This window comes from Bison bison, unplaced genomic scaffold (assembly GCF_000754665.1).
Source record: "Bison bison bison isolate TAMUID 2011002044 unplaced genomic scaffold, Bison_UMD1.0 scf7180017864072, whole genome shotgun sequence".
NCBI classification, from domain to species: Eukaryota; Metazoa; Chordata; class Mammalia; order Artiodactyla; family Bovidae; genus Bison; species Bison bison.
In genome coordinates this window covers 11,265,354-11,281,699 of record NW_011494644.1, presented here as the reverse complement: position 1 = coordinate 11,281,699, position 16,346 = coordinate 11,265,354, and the positions used below count along the sequence as shown (strand labels likewise).

The following is a 16,346-nucleotide window of genomic DNA, read 5'->3' as shown; positions in this document are numbered from 1 at the left end:
AAACTGCAGTCACCATCTGCAGTGATTTTGGAGCCCCCCAAAATAAAGTCTGACACTGTTTCCACTGTTTCCCCATCTATTTCCCATGAAGTGATGGGACCAGATGCCATGATCTTCGTTTCCTGAATGTTGAGCTTTAAGCCAACTTTTTCACTCTCCACTTTCACTTTCATCAAGAGGCTTTTGAGTTCCTCTTCACTTTCTGCCATAAGGGTGGTGTCATCTGCATATCTGAGGTTATTGATATTTCTCCCCCATATAAACAGAAGATCTTTGGAGCCTTAATTTTTAAGAATTCAAAGGCATTCCAAGGCCAAAAAAATTGAGAATCACTGGTGTTGTATTTGTTTTCTGATATGTTGGACATAATGTCTAAACCAGGGCCCTACCAGGAGCTCAAAGATGGTTAAGCTTCCACAAGGGCTAGGGAACTATTTAACAGACTAGATCCACAGGACATGGGAGCAAGGGTGAAGCTGACCAAGATTTAAGTCACTGAGTAAGAGACGAACCAGGCCTAGACAGACCAGGGACATGCTGAGTTACAAAATAAAGAACCTCCGAGTTGGTCTCCTAGGCTCAGACATAGGACGTAAGAGGACATAGGTCACCTGGCCTCTACACCTCAGAGTGGCTTTGGGCTCAGCAAGAAGTGAGTGCAACGTCATTTATCCACAATCTAGCCAGCGTGGTCCTGACCTAAATCAGTGACTACACCGCTGACTGGCCCTGACGGCAAAGTGCCCAAATAAACAAAGATTCCAGCCCCACAAAGGCGAGAAACAACTTCTGAGGCAAGAACCTGTAAAGCTGGAGATCACTGCCAGTCGTTTAGAATAATTCCCTTTCCGTGCAACATCTTTATTCCTGTAACGTGCTTTTATTCTGCCACTAAAATAGCGAAAGCTTTATTCAGTTCAGAGAAATTTTTCGATAAATCAATTAAATGCCTTCGATCACCCTTTGCTCAATTCATACCACAATTCGTAGCTATTTGAGGGGGAAAATGAAGCGAAAAGGCTACACTTAACGCAAACCTACCCCTGGAAACCAGAAGGTATTCGGAGCCCAGGACGCCGCAGCGTTCACTAGTGGCCCAGACGGCCACTGTCGCGAAAGCCTAGGGCGGCGGAGTTTGCACGGGAGCGCCGGCCCGACGTCAACGGCTAAGTAGCCGACGTACGCGCATGCGCTCTCCTCCAGGGGAAACTTTCTTGAAAGACCGGGAGGCCAGCCCTAGAGGGCGGGATAGTGGTAGGCAAATACAGGAGCTTCCGGCGACGAGTAGCCGTGATTGGTGAAAACCAATGGAGAGGGCGGGGCAGCGGGAAATTCGAATAGAGAGGCGGGCCCAGTGGGGGAGTGGGATGGACGCGGGGCTCCCGGCGCGGAGGCGACGCGAGATGGCGGCGGCGATCTCGGGTAAGTTAGCCCGACTCGGGCAGGGCGGCTGCTGTAGCCTGGAGTCTTGCGGGGCGATGGGTCGGAGTCCAGTGTGGGCTCGGTGAGTTGTTCCGGAGACCGCGGTATGGCGCGGGGGCGGGGAGGAGAAAGCTGGGAGTGTGGGTGGGAGTCGCAGTTCTGCTTCCTGCTCTCGCTGTCCGTCTGTAGACCCGGGTTGAGACCTAGTTCCGGCGCAGTTTTGACCCCAGCTCACTTTTCCCTGTGAACGTCAGTTTTCTTTGTTAATAAAATGGGGACAGTGACCCATCTCAGAAGATTACAGGAGTAAGCGAGCGAAAAGTAGCTAACTTTATTCTCTAACCATAGGGACAAAAGGGATCTAGATACACGTTTGGTTGGGGTAAGAGTTCCTGTATGACGTGTTGTTTGGGTTCAGGGAGATCCCTGAGAGAGGTAAGAGGTTCAGACGGGCTGCAGCAGAGTGTGAGTTGACAGCATAAGATGTGCTGTTATCACAGAAAAGGGAAGTAGGGACTGTTTCTTTTTCTTGTAGCCCTGCAAGTCAGAACTGTTGGAAAGGTTACTAGGACATTCAGAATCTTGCTCTTCTGTCTTTGTGTACACTGAATTCTGGTCAGTGATTATAATGGGCACCATAGAATTTATCTGAGACCTTACTGTTTGTCGGGCCCTGTTTGGAAACAAAGCTATTTAATAGGATGTCAAGCACATGTTGAGCCCTTGATAGGAGTGAGGCACAGTTGTAAGTACGTTACGGTGATAATCATTTAATCTCTACGTGCTGGTATGAGGTAGTTTACTATTGTTCCTGTTTTACAGATGAAGAAACCAAAGAACCATAGATAGGTTAAAAAGCTTGCTCAAAGTTAACACAACCAGTAAATAGTGGAGTCTGAATTCGTACTCAGCAAATCTGATTCTAGAGTCTCTGCTCTTAACCATTTTGCCCAAGCACATGATATTCCTGCCATCTGAGCACAACCTCCCCTCAGCCTTCCAAGATCCACTGTGTCTGGTACATTGTAGATATCACAAAAATGCTTGAGTGAATATTGTCCCTTCTTTAGAGGAGCTTTAGTCTGTATCAGTAGTCATAAAAATCTATAACATAGTGAAAAGCAATGAGAGGTATGCATAAACTACTATAGGGAACACAGAATCTGAAGTAAACTCTTGGGTATTCTAGGAAGACTTCATTAAGGAAGTGATATTTGAGGGGGGTTTCAAAGGTTGGATAGAAGTTTGCTAGGCTTTGTTGGATGGAAAAGACCACCAATTGATCTATTTCTTATGTTGTAAAGAGAGGCCAAAGATGCTCTCTTTGGCTCAATTTCCTAATCAATAAAAGAAGAGTTAAGTTGAATGAAGCTTGGGAATCATGGGAGGAGGGGGAAATTAGAAATAATTAGAAGTGCTAACTTCGCCCAACCTCAAACTGACTTTTTAAAAAAATATATTATTTTTTTCAAAGTGGCTTTTATGGTGAAATAGACTCTTCTACCATTGGCAGTTGTGTGAGTGTGCCTCCTTCCAACTTCCCCTGGACTCTGAGCTTTGGAGGAAGAATGGCAGTGGCCACAGTTTATGGTATTCATTTGACAGATCTTACTTTGTTCAGCAAATACCCCCGAGAGCCTATTCTGTGCTGGATGTTGGGAATATAAAGGCAAGCCAAGTAAGACTTGTTTTCACTGAATTCACTGTTAGATGAAAAAGACAGACAAATGCACAGCTACAGGAGAGTGTGATGGAGAAGCTAGGGAGGAAGTAGAGGGAGAATGATTGGAAGGGAATGAGACTGGAGGCAAGGAGACCAGTTGGGAGGCTGTTGAAATGAAGACAACCTTGGCAAAGACTGCACAGTAGGAAAGAAGAGGACTTATTTTAAAAACGTAGAATTAACATATGTTAATGAAGAACTGGTGTGAGAAATGAGAGAGAAGATGGAGTTAAGAAAGCCTCTCCGATCTTTGGGGTTTGTTCCATTTATTTACGTTAGAGAGCGTAGAGGGAAGATGGGGTTGCAGAGGGATGGGGAAGGATTCAGTTTAAGACAGTGGAGTTTGAAATACCATGTAAGAGGAGGTGTCAGGGCAGCAGAGAGCATTCTGGTGTGGAGGTGTCAATTAGGAGTCATTAGCCTTGAGATGGTAATTGAAGTCAGGAGCACAGGTGACATGCCTGTGAAATTAGTCAGTCAGTAATGGTGTTCTCAACTGGGGGCAATTGTGTTCTCCATGGGGACACTTGTGATATCTGGAGACATTTTTGGTTGTTGCAGTGGTCATGGTGGTGGGGTATGTGCTAAACTTCCTACAATGCATAGGGGAGCCCCATCCCCAAAGAATTATCCAGCCCACAATATCAATAGTGCAGGAATTGAGCAACCCTGATCTAGAAAGAGGATAGAAGGAGCTAAGGGAAAACATCTAAGACTGGAAGAAACTAAGGAGTGACTAGACAGCTGGTGGGTGGCAGGAAAACTAAGGGAAAAGTGTATTTTCCAAAGGAAAGTGGATCTGGGGTGTTGAATACTGCAGGGAAGTCAAACAGGATGGGGACTGAACCCGGCTGTGGGCTCTAGCAGTAAAGAGGTCACTGGTGACCCTGTGAATGATGAGGGCAGGAGTGAGTTGCTGCCTTGAAGGGAGTAGCAAGAGAAATGTGTAATTACAATAGCTGACATCTGCTGAGTGCTAATGCTGGCACTGTGTTAAAACATTGTATGTACGTTATTTCTCTGGCTCCTCACAATCTTATGAGGTAGATACTGTTATTTTTTAAAAAAGAAACTGCGGTTTGAAGAGGTTAAGAAAGAAGCCTTCCCAAGGTCACACAGCTAGTAGAGGAACTTGTCTCCGACTCTGAGGCCCATGGGGATGTAGGGTCTAAGAAGGCCCAGGAATCACATAATGCACTTTAGAGTTAGACCTTCATCTGAAGCTCTGTCACTAGCTAGCTATTGACTATGGGCAAGCTAGCTAACCTCTCTATGCTGCCATTTCCTCATTTGGAAAATGGATGAATATATAACAAGATGCTTACTGGGTTTTTATCAAGTACCAGTGCTGTTGTGCTTCCCAGGTGGCGCAGAGGTAAAGAATCCGCCTGCCAGTTGGCAGGAGACACAAGAGACACGGGTTTGATCCCTGGGTCGGGAGGATCCGCTAGACTAAGAAATGGCAACCCACTCAGTATTCTTGCCTGGAAAATTCCATGGACAGAGGAGCCTAGCAGGCTACATACAGTCCGTGGGGTCATAAAGAATCCAACATAACTGAGCATATACACACACACCAATGCTATTGCTGTTCTAAGCACTTTTATGTGAATGACCTTATTTACTGCCATAAGAACCCAGCAAGTATTTTTATTTATCCCCATTTTGACAGGTTGTGGAAATTGAGGCATAGGGATGGAAAATCATTTCCCCAGGTTATTTAGTTAGTTGTTAAGTGGCAGAGCTAGGATTTGAACCTAGGCCATCTTAACTAGAATTGTTACCAACCTACTTACTATGTACTAGTTACTGTGTTGACATTTTACACGTTACTTCTTTTAATCCTCATTAAGATTCTTCCAAGGCCCTCCTCGCCCTATTTTATAGACAAGAAAACTGGGGCTCATGGGTGTTGTCACTTGCCCAAGGTCACAAGCTGATAAGTGTTAGAGCTGGAATTGAAATCCAGCTCTGTCTAGCCAGAGTCTATACTCTTTCTGCATCACCACAGACTTCCCCTTCCCCTTGTACTGCTCACTGAGCTTCTTTGAGTGCTTCTGTGTCTACTATCCCTGCTGTCACTGAAAAAAACCTGGGAAAGACAGGCCAGGGGAAGTTCCTGCACACAGTTTTGAGAAGTCATTGACCTCTTTGCAGTCTTAGTTTTCTCATCTGCATGTTTCTACTTCCTTCTGACTTTCAGGACTGCCATGAGGGTCAAATGAAAACTCGATGCCCAAGTGCTTCGTAAACTTTAAAGTGAGAAATGGGGTTGCTAGCTTCATTTGTCAGATGAAGGAACGGAGGCCTAGTGTTTGGAACAGGCCGTCTGTTGTGGGTATACCTTACTTACATAAAAGATTCTTCCTGGGGTAGCCTGTCCTGCTGCTTCTATGTTGGCCACAGATACCAGCCTGCTACCTTAATATGAGGCCTGTGGGTCCCAGCAACCAGCTGCCACTGCCAGCAAAAATGGAGAGTCAGAGCTACCAAGAACTTTCCCAGTTGGTATGTGACAGGGAGGCACTACGACATCCTCATTAAAAGCAGATTTTTGGAGGTGGAATCTAGACTTGAATTCTCTTGTTAGCTATCAGCTATAGTATAGTATCTGAGATACAGAAATACCTACCTCATAGATTTTTTCAGCTCACAGAAAGAAAAGCCCCCTTTTTTTTTTTTCCAGTTGTATCTTGTGTTTTTTTGATGATAAAAATAACTCCCCCCCCCCCGCCACTGCCAGATGACTTAGATTTAATTATGAGAAGCAAACTAAACAGAAAACTTAACACAGAGAAGCACTGCATGTTAGTGCCTTTGCAAGCTGTGGGACTGGAGGCTGCCTCTTAACTTTATCCTTTCCAAAGTTGTCCACAGTGTCGTGTTTTTTTTTTGTTTGTTTTTTTTTTTGACCACACTGCTTGGCATGCAGGATCTTAGTTCCCTGACCCGGGATTGAACTCACAGCTTCTGTAATGGAAGCACTTAACCACTGGATCACCAGGGAAGTCCTGTTATTTTTTACTACAAATGTTACAGCATTACAGAACTGGGTAACATAGAAAATAAACCCACATGACCCTCCACAGAGAGAAAACCATACTTAACAGTTTGTGCAGGGGGACATATGTATGTATGTACAAACTTATATATATAAGAAACTCCAGGCAAGAATAGAGGCACGGAAAGGTCAGGGAGTTCAGTGACTGGTTTTTAGATGGGGCAAATGTCCACTTCCTTAATCCTAGAAAAATCCCGCGAGGTCCTGGTCTGCCACACCTTGACAATTCAATGTCCCACTGCAGCATAAGCATTACCTAGAAGTTGCTAGAAATGCAGAATCTTTAGATCCTTTAGGTTATTTGTATACACATCACAATTTACACCCACTTATACCTACTTACTGAGGATAGGAACAGAGGCCAACCTCGCAGACACACCCAGCACGGCCAGGGTTCAAAGAGCATCCCCTGAAATGAGCCGTGGTCCCCTGACCCTCCCAGGGGGATCTCTGGGACACAGTCTTCAGGCTTCCTTCCCTGCCTCTGTTGTCAAGGTTCTGGGTGGGCGGGGGGAGTCTCTTAGTCTACTAAGATGTTGGGGTTTTACTCAGCCTTTAGGCCCTGTTTATTCCTCTGAATAGCAAAGAAGACACAATGTAGGTTATGGTTCAAGATACAGTTATAGCCACAGGGCTCCAGGCCTAAGACACCGAGGTGCTTGGAGAACGGCTGCACCTCTGTGAGCATCTTCACAGGTAAATAGGACTGACAGAAGCTAGCTTTCAGGGACACCACGGAAGTTAAAGTGTGCCTAGCACTTAGTCGGACACGACTGAAGGGACTTAGCAGCAGCAGCAGCAGCACTTAGCCAGTGCTTCATAAATGTGAATGTTTGCTAAGTACACGATCTGGTTTATGGTTCCAGCCATAGATAATCTCTCTCCTTCAGCCCCCCACTGCACCCTGCCTGAGACCGTGTATTTGATTCATCTTTCTCTTCCATCCTGCCTTTCTGTGCTTGACTCACCTACAGGACACACACAGTCCTGCCTTAGCGGTTCTGCACGGGGGCCGTGCTTTCACCCCTCCATACGTTTTGCACATGCTTGGCAGTGACCCTACTCATTCTTCAGGGGTCAGCTCAATTACCTCCACCTCCAAGATTCCTACCCTTGTGTATTCGTGTGTGCTCAGTTGTGTCACACTCTTTGCAACCTTATGGACTGTAGCCCGCCAGGCTCCTCTGTCCATCGGATTTCCCAGGCAAGAATACTGGAGTGGGTTGCCATGCCCTTCTCCAGGGGATCTTCCCAACCTAGGGTTCGAAGCTGTGTCTCTTATATCTCCCACATTGGCAGGTGGGTTCTTTACGACTAGTGCCACCTGGGAAGCCCACTCCTACTTTTATCTCTCACCAAAGCTGCCACCATACTTCACACCTAAAAATGATCTTCTAGGAGCCGGTCGCTGTCGGCTAAGCAAGGTGGGCGCTGGCCGGCGCCCACCTCCAGCTCGAGTGAGGGTAGCTGTGAGACTGCGGCCCTTTGTGGATGGGACAGCTGGAGAAAACGACACCCCCTGTGTGCGGGGCCTGGACAGCTGTTCTCTGGAGATTGCCAACTGGAGGAACCACCAGGAGACTCTCAAATACCAGTAAGGTTCAGGCCACACTCCCTCCCGATCTCTCTCCTAGGCCTGCTCACACTATCACTTACCCAGAAGCGATTTCTCAGACCTCCTCCTGAGGATCCTTCTTCCTTCCTTCGTGCAGCTTTGTTTGCCACACCTTCGTTGCAGGTAATATTCACGGGTGCCCACTGTGATAGGGCCTCTCTAGGAGAGTGTAGGGAGGGCTAGAGGCTGAGTAAGACACACGTTGCTGTTCACAGTCTTGGAGGGAAGCAGGCCCAAAGTGGGGAAGGAGCAGCGAAGGCGAGCTAGGGAGTCCAGCTCGGCCCTTTGGGGAGGGGTGGGAAGGATTGGGGAAACATAGACCAGCTAGCCAACCCAGGCTGCGGCTGGGTGGTGTCAGATAAGACCACCCACGTTTGGGGGATAGAGCTCATAGCTATTTTAAAATTCCTTGGGAGATTTAAAGTTCAGGCTCCTCGGCCTGTCATTCTAGGCTAGAGGATGGGAAACTAAGATCTGCAGGTGAAATCTGTCAGCAGACTTTGTGTAAATAAGGCTTTACTGGAATATAATCATGCTCATTTATTTACATACTATCTGCGGCTGCTTTCTGCCTGACTACAGTGACGGGTGAGCAGTTGTGAAAGGAACCATGTAGTCCACAGAGCCCCAAATATCTACTATCTGGCTTCTTATGGAAAAAGTTTGCCAACCTTGTTCTAGGCCCTTGACAACTCGGCTTCAGTTTCTTTCCAGCCTCATTTCCCCCAGCACATGCTACCCTCCACTTATATCTGTGCTAATCCCTGCCTCAACCAAAGCTTCTCCATCAGAGGACAGTGACTAAGCCTCAGGTGTGTCAAGTCTCATCTAGTCTTTACTCCATGGTGGTGTACAGATGCCACTTGCTATAAATTCTTTGATGTGAAAAAGGATTGGGAAGCCTGGCCCTTTTATACCACGTCTTGTGTGCTATTTTTGACACTTAGAGTATCTTTCTCTTCTCTCTCTGGCAAAAATCCTCCTTCCCCAGGCAGAATGTTACTCCTTCTAGTGCATTCTCATCTTTGTTTCCTGAGTCGCAGCAAAGTGTGGGTATCTCTGCCACCAGACTGCAGAACTCCTAAGAGTAGGAATACCAAATTATTTCTCTCTGTGTTTCTACAGCAATACAGAGACTGGGACAGAATGGGTGTTCAGTGGGCACTTTCTTAGATCTTTGTGCAAGAAGAATAGAGACCCTTAAATGTGAGATCAGTTTTATCCTCTAGACCTGGGTGAGAATGGAACCCGCCACTGAGTCCCGCCTTTCTTCCTGCCCTCAGGTTTGATGCTTTCTACGGGGAGAGGAGCTCTCAGCAGGACATCTATGCAGGATCGGTGCAGCCCATCCTGAGGCACTTGCTGGAAGGGCAGAATGCCAGTGTGCTCGCCTATGGGCCCACAGGGGCAGGTGAGGAGGCCAGATTCAGAGCAGCCCTGGGCCAGAAGGGACTCGGGAATGGGGAAGAAAATCTCACAGCTCTCTCCACTCTTTCCTCAGGGAAGACGCATACGATGCTGGGCAGCCCAGAACAGCCTGGGGTGATTCCTCGAGCTCTCATGGACCTCCTGCAGCTCACGAGGGAGGAGGGTGCTGAGGGCCGGCCGTGGGCCCTCTCTGTCACTATGTCCTACTTAGAGATCTACCAGGAAAAGGTGAGCCCCCTGGCCCCATTTTTAAATATTCATTTGGCTGCTCAGGGTCTTAGTTGCGGCACATGTGGGATCTTTAGTTGCCATGTGGGATCTAGTTCCCTGACCAGGGATCGAACCCAGGCCCCCTGCACTGGGAGTGTGGAGTCTTAGCCACTGGACCACCGGGAAGTCCTCAAGGGCCCTTTCTGACTGGTGAGGGAAGAAACAAAAGGTAAAAATCAGACCCGGTTCTGGAACATGAAGCTTTGATCTAGCAAGGACACCTGGAAAGACAGAGGTTGGGGTAGTAGATGGCACAACTCTGAGAATCCAGCAAAGAAAATGAGAACCACAGGCAGGAAGTAGGCAGCCTGTAAGTGGAGAATTGGCCCTACCCCTCACTGCTCACATAGGTATTAGACCTCTTGGAACCTTCATCGGGAGACCTGGTGATCCGAGAAGACTGCCGAGGAAATATCCTGATTCCGGGCCTCACGCAGAAGCCCATCACTAGCTTTGCTGATTTTGAGCGGCACTTCCTGCCAGCCAGTCGAAATCGGACGGTGGGAGCCACCCGGCTCAACCAGCGCTCTTCCCGCAGTCATGCTGTGCTCCTGGTTAAGGTGAGACTCCTCCTCCACCCCCACACCTCACAGGGGTGAGGACCTGCAGAGCCCCCGGAATTTGAACTAAATGGGGGCCCTTGCTCTTGCCCCCAGGTGGATCAGCGAGAACGCCTGGCCCCATTTCGCCAGCGGGAAGGGAAACTCTACTTGATTGACTTGGCTGGCTCAGAGGACAACCGGCGCACAGGCAACAAGGGCCTGAGGCTGAAGGAGAGTGGAGCCATCAACACCTCCCTGTTTGTATTAGGCAAGGTGGTGGATGCCTTGAACCAGGGCCTCCCTCGGGTGCCCTACCGGGACAGCAAGCTCACTCGCTTGTTGCAGGTCAGGCCTCCCATCTCGGGTAAAAGGGGCTGGAGAAGGGGGTTCTCAGGCCTGCCGGGGTATCGGGGAGCAGTGGTCAGGGAGGGGGAAGGTGAGGCTACTGACCTACCCACCCTGCCCTGTCGCCGTCTCTCAGGACTCTCTGGGTGGCTCAGCTCACAGCATCCTCATTGCCAACATTGCCCCTGAGAGACGCTTCTATCTGGACACAGTCTCTGCACTCAACTTTGCAGCCAGGTCCAAGGAGGTGATCAACCGGCCTTTTACCAATGAGAGCCTGCAGCTTCCTGGTGAGGACTGGGGTGGACTGGAGTGGACAGGCCAAGGCTGGATACCTGGGGAGTTTGCTGAATCCACCAAGGATCAGCACAGAAATTGACACCCCCTCTTTCCCCACCCTGCCATCTTCCCCTAGTCTTGGCACCTGTTAAATTGTCTCAGAAAGAACTGCTAGGCCCATCAGAGGCAAAGAGAGCCCGAGGCCCTGAGGAAGAGGAAACTGAGAGTCCCGAACTCCCAATAGCTCCAGCCTCTGCCTCCCAGAAACTCAGGTGAGCAGAGAGGGAGGGGTCTTGGGCATATTCCCTTTCCTGTTGTGTCCGAGTTGGGTGCAGAGTGGCTGTGGATTTAGTCTGTTGGATCCTTGAGTTGTGAACTTGTTCTTCCACTGGATTCAGCCAAAATCCTACTCTACTGAATTCATTGCAATCTCCAGCCTTGATGCTGCTATCAGGGGTCATAAGGAGGCTCCTTGAGCTCCTAGCCGCCACCCCCATCCCCCTTTTCTATTTTCCAACTCATTTAGGCAGTCAGCAAAATCTCACATTTTGGCACCAATGTTTCAAGGATGAGCACTTTCGCTTCTGATTCAAGAAGTAATGAGGATCAGGTCTTTCAGGTCCCAAGGATAAAGCAGAGCAAAGGAGATAAAAAGAAAGATGTCTCATTGAGACTCAGTCTGTGTGTCCAGGGTCCAGCCTTTCTGTAACTTTCCATGGGGTCAGCTGCTGTCCTAACTTTGCCCTGCTTCTACCCTCAATCCAAACAAGGCCTCTCTAAACCAGGGAGGTGTGTGACCTCCTTTCCTGTTCTGATAGCCCCACCTCATGGCCCAGTATGCACTCATGTTCAAGTCACCCCTGTTCAGTGGTCTTGGCTTTCTGTGTCTGGCTACCTAGCCTTCCAATGAACCACTTGCATCTTGATCTTTGTCCTTTTTCTACCCCTAGCTCCAATAAAGCTTCTCAACTCTCTTAAGTCCTAAGACAACTGAACAGAGGTGACCTGAGGAGGCCAAGGATTAGTGCACATTCTGCCCCAGGGGACAGTTGTATCAGGTTGGCCAAAAGATTCATTCAGGTTTTTTCATAGCATCTTACAGAAAAACCGGAACTTTTTGACCAACTCACTATTTTAGAAAGGATGGCAAAAAGCGCTTGGGTACTTGTGTTCACTCGGAACCCCATCTCTCGCTCTTGTCCTTCTTAAACTGTTGTCAGCAGTCCCCTCTCCTATGTGTACAGACTCAAGAGAAACATATACACATGCGCATCTGTAAAACACGTGAACAAGCAAGGTCTCTGCCAGATAGGGACACATCAGACCTAAACACACCCTGACCTCAGCGGGCTCACATTTCAGTAGAGGAAGCAAGACAGGAATGTCGTATATGACGAAAGGTCGACAGTACAGAGCACGATAAGGAGGATCATTTTGTTCTGCTACAGCCAGGAAAGAAGAAATGACTTCTGTATTCACCTGTACTTTCTAATCCTGCTCTCCGAGGCCCTTGTATCTAAAGAACAGGGCAGTTTCTATCCTTGAGAAGCTAGTTCATAGTGTAGGAAAGAAGATACACAGCCAAGCTGGCATCACCAGAAAGGTAGCATCAAACTGACTTTGAATGACAATTGAGATCAGATTGTCATTGATTGTCATTGATCTCAATTGTCATTGAGGGGGAAATTCCAGACAGAAGGAACAAATGTTACCATGTTCAGATTAAGTCAGGTCTCCATTTGAATAGGCTTTTCCTACTGCCCACAGGAGAAAGGCTTGGCATTTGAGGTCTTCAGGGGTTTACAGAGCCCTGCTTAAGATGACTTCCTCTGTGAATCTTGTACCAACTGCTCCTCCAAATGAACAGGCACACTGATGGCCCTTGCAGTCACCTTATGTTCTCTTACTGTTCGACAGTGAGTGCCTCAGGGCAGGGGGATGTCTTAGATCCCATGAATACCTGCCATTCAGTGGTCATGAAATGCTTCTTCTCATTTGATCTCCTGGCCTCCTTGAGAGGTTTACCTGAACAAGTAGTGATTGATCCCCATTCACCTGAAGAAGACACTGCACCCAGGGTGTCTGGATAACTTGTACAGGGTTGCCAGCAAGTTAATAGTAGGGTTCTGGAACCATAGAAACACCAAGTTAAGGCAGGATGAGGGGAATCCTGCTGCTGGAGAGGATGATGAGAGAAGAGGTAAGTGGGGAGTAACCTCTTTGTGTGCTCAGCCCTCTACAGAAGCTAAGCAGCATGGATCCGGCAATGCTTGAGCGCCTTCTAAGCTTGGACCGTCTGCTGGGCTCCCAGGGGAGCCAGGGGACCCCTCTGCTGAGCACCCCAAAGCGAGAGCGGATGGTGCTCATGAAGACGGTGGAAGAGAAGGATTTGGAAATTGAGGTAAGTGTTGAAGGTTGGGGCTGGGATTCCTGCTGACCTTGAGAAGCAGTCAGAGGATCTTCAGATAGGGAAGGACCGGAAAGGCTGGACCAGCATCCAGTTTTCACCCAACACTGGAATCCCTCAGTTCTCTAGCTTCTGCTTGAATGTCCTTAATATGGCTGAACTTTGAAAAATAATTGAGATCCTATGTGAGGGGGCAAGAGAAAAAAATTCCAGGTACAAGTGTAGGACATTGCCATTTGCTAAAACCCGGATCAAATTAAGTCAGGACTCTCCGCTTGAATAGCCTTTCCCTTCAGTATTTCACAAAGAAGCTCCTTCCACCTCTGGGCAGCCCTGATCATTCAGTTCAGTCGCTCAGTCGTGTCCAGCTCTTTGCAACTCCATGAATCGCAGCACGCCAGGCCTCCCTGTCCATCACCAACTCCTGGAGTTCACCCAAACTCTTCTGCATCAAGTCGGTGATGCCATCCAGCCATCTCATCCTTTGTCGTTCCCTTCTCCTCCTGCCCCCAATCCCTCCCAGCATCAGGGTCTTTTCCAATGAGTCAGCTCTTTGCATCAGGTGGCTATATTGGAATTTCAGCCTCAGCATCAGTCCTTCCAATGAACACCCAGGACTGGTCTCCTTTAGGATGGACTGGATGGATCTCCTTGCAGTCCAAGGGACTCTCAAGAGTCTTCTCCAGTACCACAGTTCAAAAGCATCAAGTTCTTCCGCGCTCAGCTTTCTTTACAGTCCAACTCTCACATCCATACATGACCACTGGAAAAACCATAGCCTTGAATAGACGCACCCTTGTTCGCCAAGTAATATCTCTGCTTTTTAATATGCTGTCTAGGTTGATCATAACTTTCCTTCCAAGGAGTAAGTGTCTTTTAATTTCATGGCTGCAATCACCATCTGCAATGATTTGGGAGCCCCCAAAAATAGTCTGACACTGTTTGCACTGTTTCCCCATCTATTTCCCTGATCATTAGAAGCCCTTAATTCCCTGGGCTCCAATTGTCCTGGTACTTTATCTTGTTGGTGCTCACTCTGCTCTTCTAAGGCCTTGGAGCCCTGCACACTCACTTTGCTAACCCACTGCCTTAAAGTTGGTTCTGGATCATCTCTCTCCCTGATCCTTTCTAACAGAGGCTTAAGATGAAGCAAAAAGAACTAGAAGCCAAAGTGCTGGCCCAGGAGGCTGCTGATCCCAAGGAGAAAGAGAACTACTCTACCACAATGCTCCGACCCCTTGCTCGCCGTACAGTCACAGTGGCTAAGCCCCTCAAAAAGGCAGTGGTAATGCCTCTACAACTGAGTAAGTTTGGCTGTAGGGGCCAGAAGGGCTCAGATAACCGAGACCTTGGAAGGAAGGTGGTATTTGGAGCAGCTGTCCTTATGTCACTCATGTCCTCCCACCATGATGGAAAGGGGGAAAGTGGATATGAAATAAGAGCTGGGTGTACTGCTCTCATTGAGTACAGTGGGGTAGACTGACCAGTGCATGACTGATTATCATGAAAGACCAACTGAGATTACCTTCATGTACAAGTATGAGAAAGATCCAATGGAAACAAAAGAGAAGGTTAATTTGGGATGGAGGGGAACTGAGGAATCAGTAATGGAAGACCAGATGGCTACCGGGGGGCTGAAAAGTGGCCTCTGCTCTGACTCCAGCTCATGATTCTTACTTTCAGTTCAGGAGCAGGCAGCATCCCCAAATGCGAAGATCCATATCCTGAAGAAGAAAGGCCGGAAGAGAAAGGTGAGAGCAGCTGCAGGCTTAGGCTACACCTAGAGCCCAGGAGAGGCAGAGACCTCTAGTGGGAAGAAGACTGGCCACAGAGTTACGTGGCCTCTCCAAACACTTATCAGCTATTTACAACCCCTCCATGTTGCTCACCCTCAGAATGCCTTACAGCGCATTTAGGATGAAATGTGGTAATATGAATGTACCTAGCAGGATGGCTGTCCATCACCTGTTATTTTTTTTTCTTCCCATGGCTTGCACTCTATCAGCTACTTGGCACAGTGTGTAGCCTGGGTCCTGCCCTCTACAAACTACAGAGCCCACTTAGGCAGACAACTAAACAGTCAAGAAATAACACTGAAAGACTCGCCTCAGTTTTTAAACTGAGATGACATCAGTTGAGAGTCATTTGTTGAGTACTTTGTCTTATGTGGCTTCCTGAAGATGAAAGAACTTACTCTTTCCTTTTCAGAAATGAAGGACCAGATTTAAGAGCTTACTGTGTGTTTTACATTCATTATCTCATTTGATCATCACAACTCTATTCTACTCTTTCACAGATCAGATAAATTGGGAATCACGCCAGAGTGACAAGAGGGAGGGGTGTCGGGACAGACACTGGACAGGAGGGAAATAGAGGCCGGGGAGGGCGGGCGGGTAGCTGCTGTTAAGACTCCTATCCTTGGCAGAGGAGTCCAGAGCGGTTCACTGCCACGGGCCGAACAGCAAACTCTGCTGTTTCTGTCACTCACCTCCTGCCTCATAGCTGGAGTCCCTGGATGCATCACAGCCAGAGAAGGCTGAGGACGGCTGGGAGCTGCAGATCAGCCCAGAGCTACTGGCCCATGGTCGCCAAAAAATATTAGATTTGCTGAACGAAGGCTCAGCCCGTGATCTTCGCAGCCTGCAGCGCATTGGCCAAAAGAAGGCTCAGCTCATCGTGGGCTGGAGGGAGCTCCATGGCCCCTTCAGCCAGGTAATGGCCCAGGGAGGACAGTCCTGGAATGGAGTTGGGTGGGGGAAACCTGGCCTAGACCCTTCCCCATCGCTGTTGTCCTGCCAGGTTGAGGACCTGGAACGCGTGGAGGGTATATCAGGGAAACAGATGGAGTCGTTCCTGAAGGTGAGCTCGCGGCTCGGGCCCCCTTGTTCCCCTGGCTTGTGCCCTGCCGGCTCTAAACCTGCTCTCCCCTTCCTTTCTGTGTTGCAGGCAAACATCCTGGGTCTTGCCGCGGGCCAAGGCTGTGGCCCCTCCTGACTGCCGGCTCCCCTCCTTTGCATCCCCTCTTTTTTTTTTTTTTTAAGTCCTTGTGTAACTGCTTGTCTTGTAAATACAGTTTTCACTCCATTGCTTCAGCCTGATTCTTGGGACTACGGGGGCGGGGCCGGGGTATAATTGCCCTTGGGATGGGCCACAAGCTCAGCCGGTAAACTTCTTTGGGCGCCATCTTTGGGAAAACACGAAGCAGCGCAGGATTGTAAATAAACCGCTGGAGTGGGAGGGGGACGGGACGGTGG

General features: G+C 48.5%; 1 protein-coding gene across 1 annotated transcript; it reads left to right on the top strand.

Moving 5' to 3' along the window:
* The first annotated feature begins 1,350 nt into the window (after positions 1–1,350).
* KIF22 (kinesin family member 22) lies at positions 1,351–16,176 on the top strand. Its single transcript, XM_010837317.1, has 14 exons — positions 1,351–1,422; positions 7,605–7,800; positions 9,105–9,232; positions 9,323–9,477; positions 9,870–10,079; positions 10,176–10,406; positions 10,543–10,696; positions 10,822–10,957; positions 12,918–13,086; positions 14,228–14,396; positions 14,776–14,843; positions 15,595–15,804; positions 15,892–15,951; positions 16,039–16,176. Exons 1-14 carry the CDS (start codon positions 1,368–1,370, stop codon positions 16,084–16,086), a joined length of 1,989 nt encoding a protein of 662 aa, XP_010835619.1. The 5' UTR covers positions 1,351–1,367; the 3' UTR covers positions 16,087–16,176.
* The last annotated feature ends 170 nt before the right edge of the window (positions 16,177–16,346 follow it).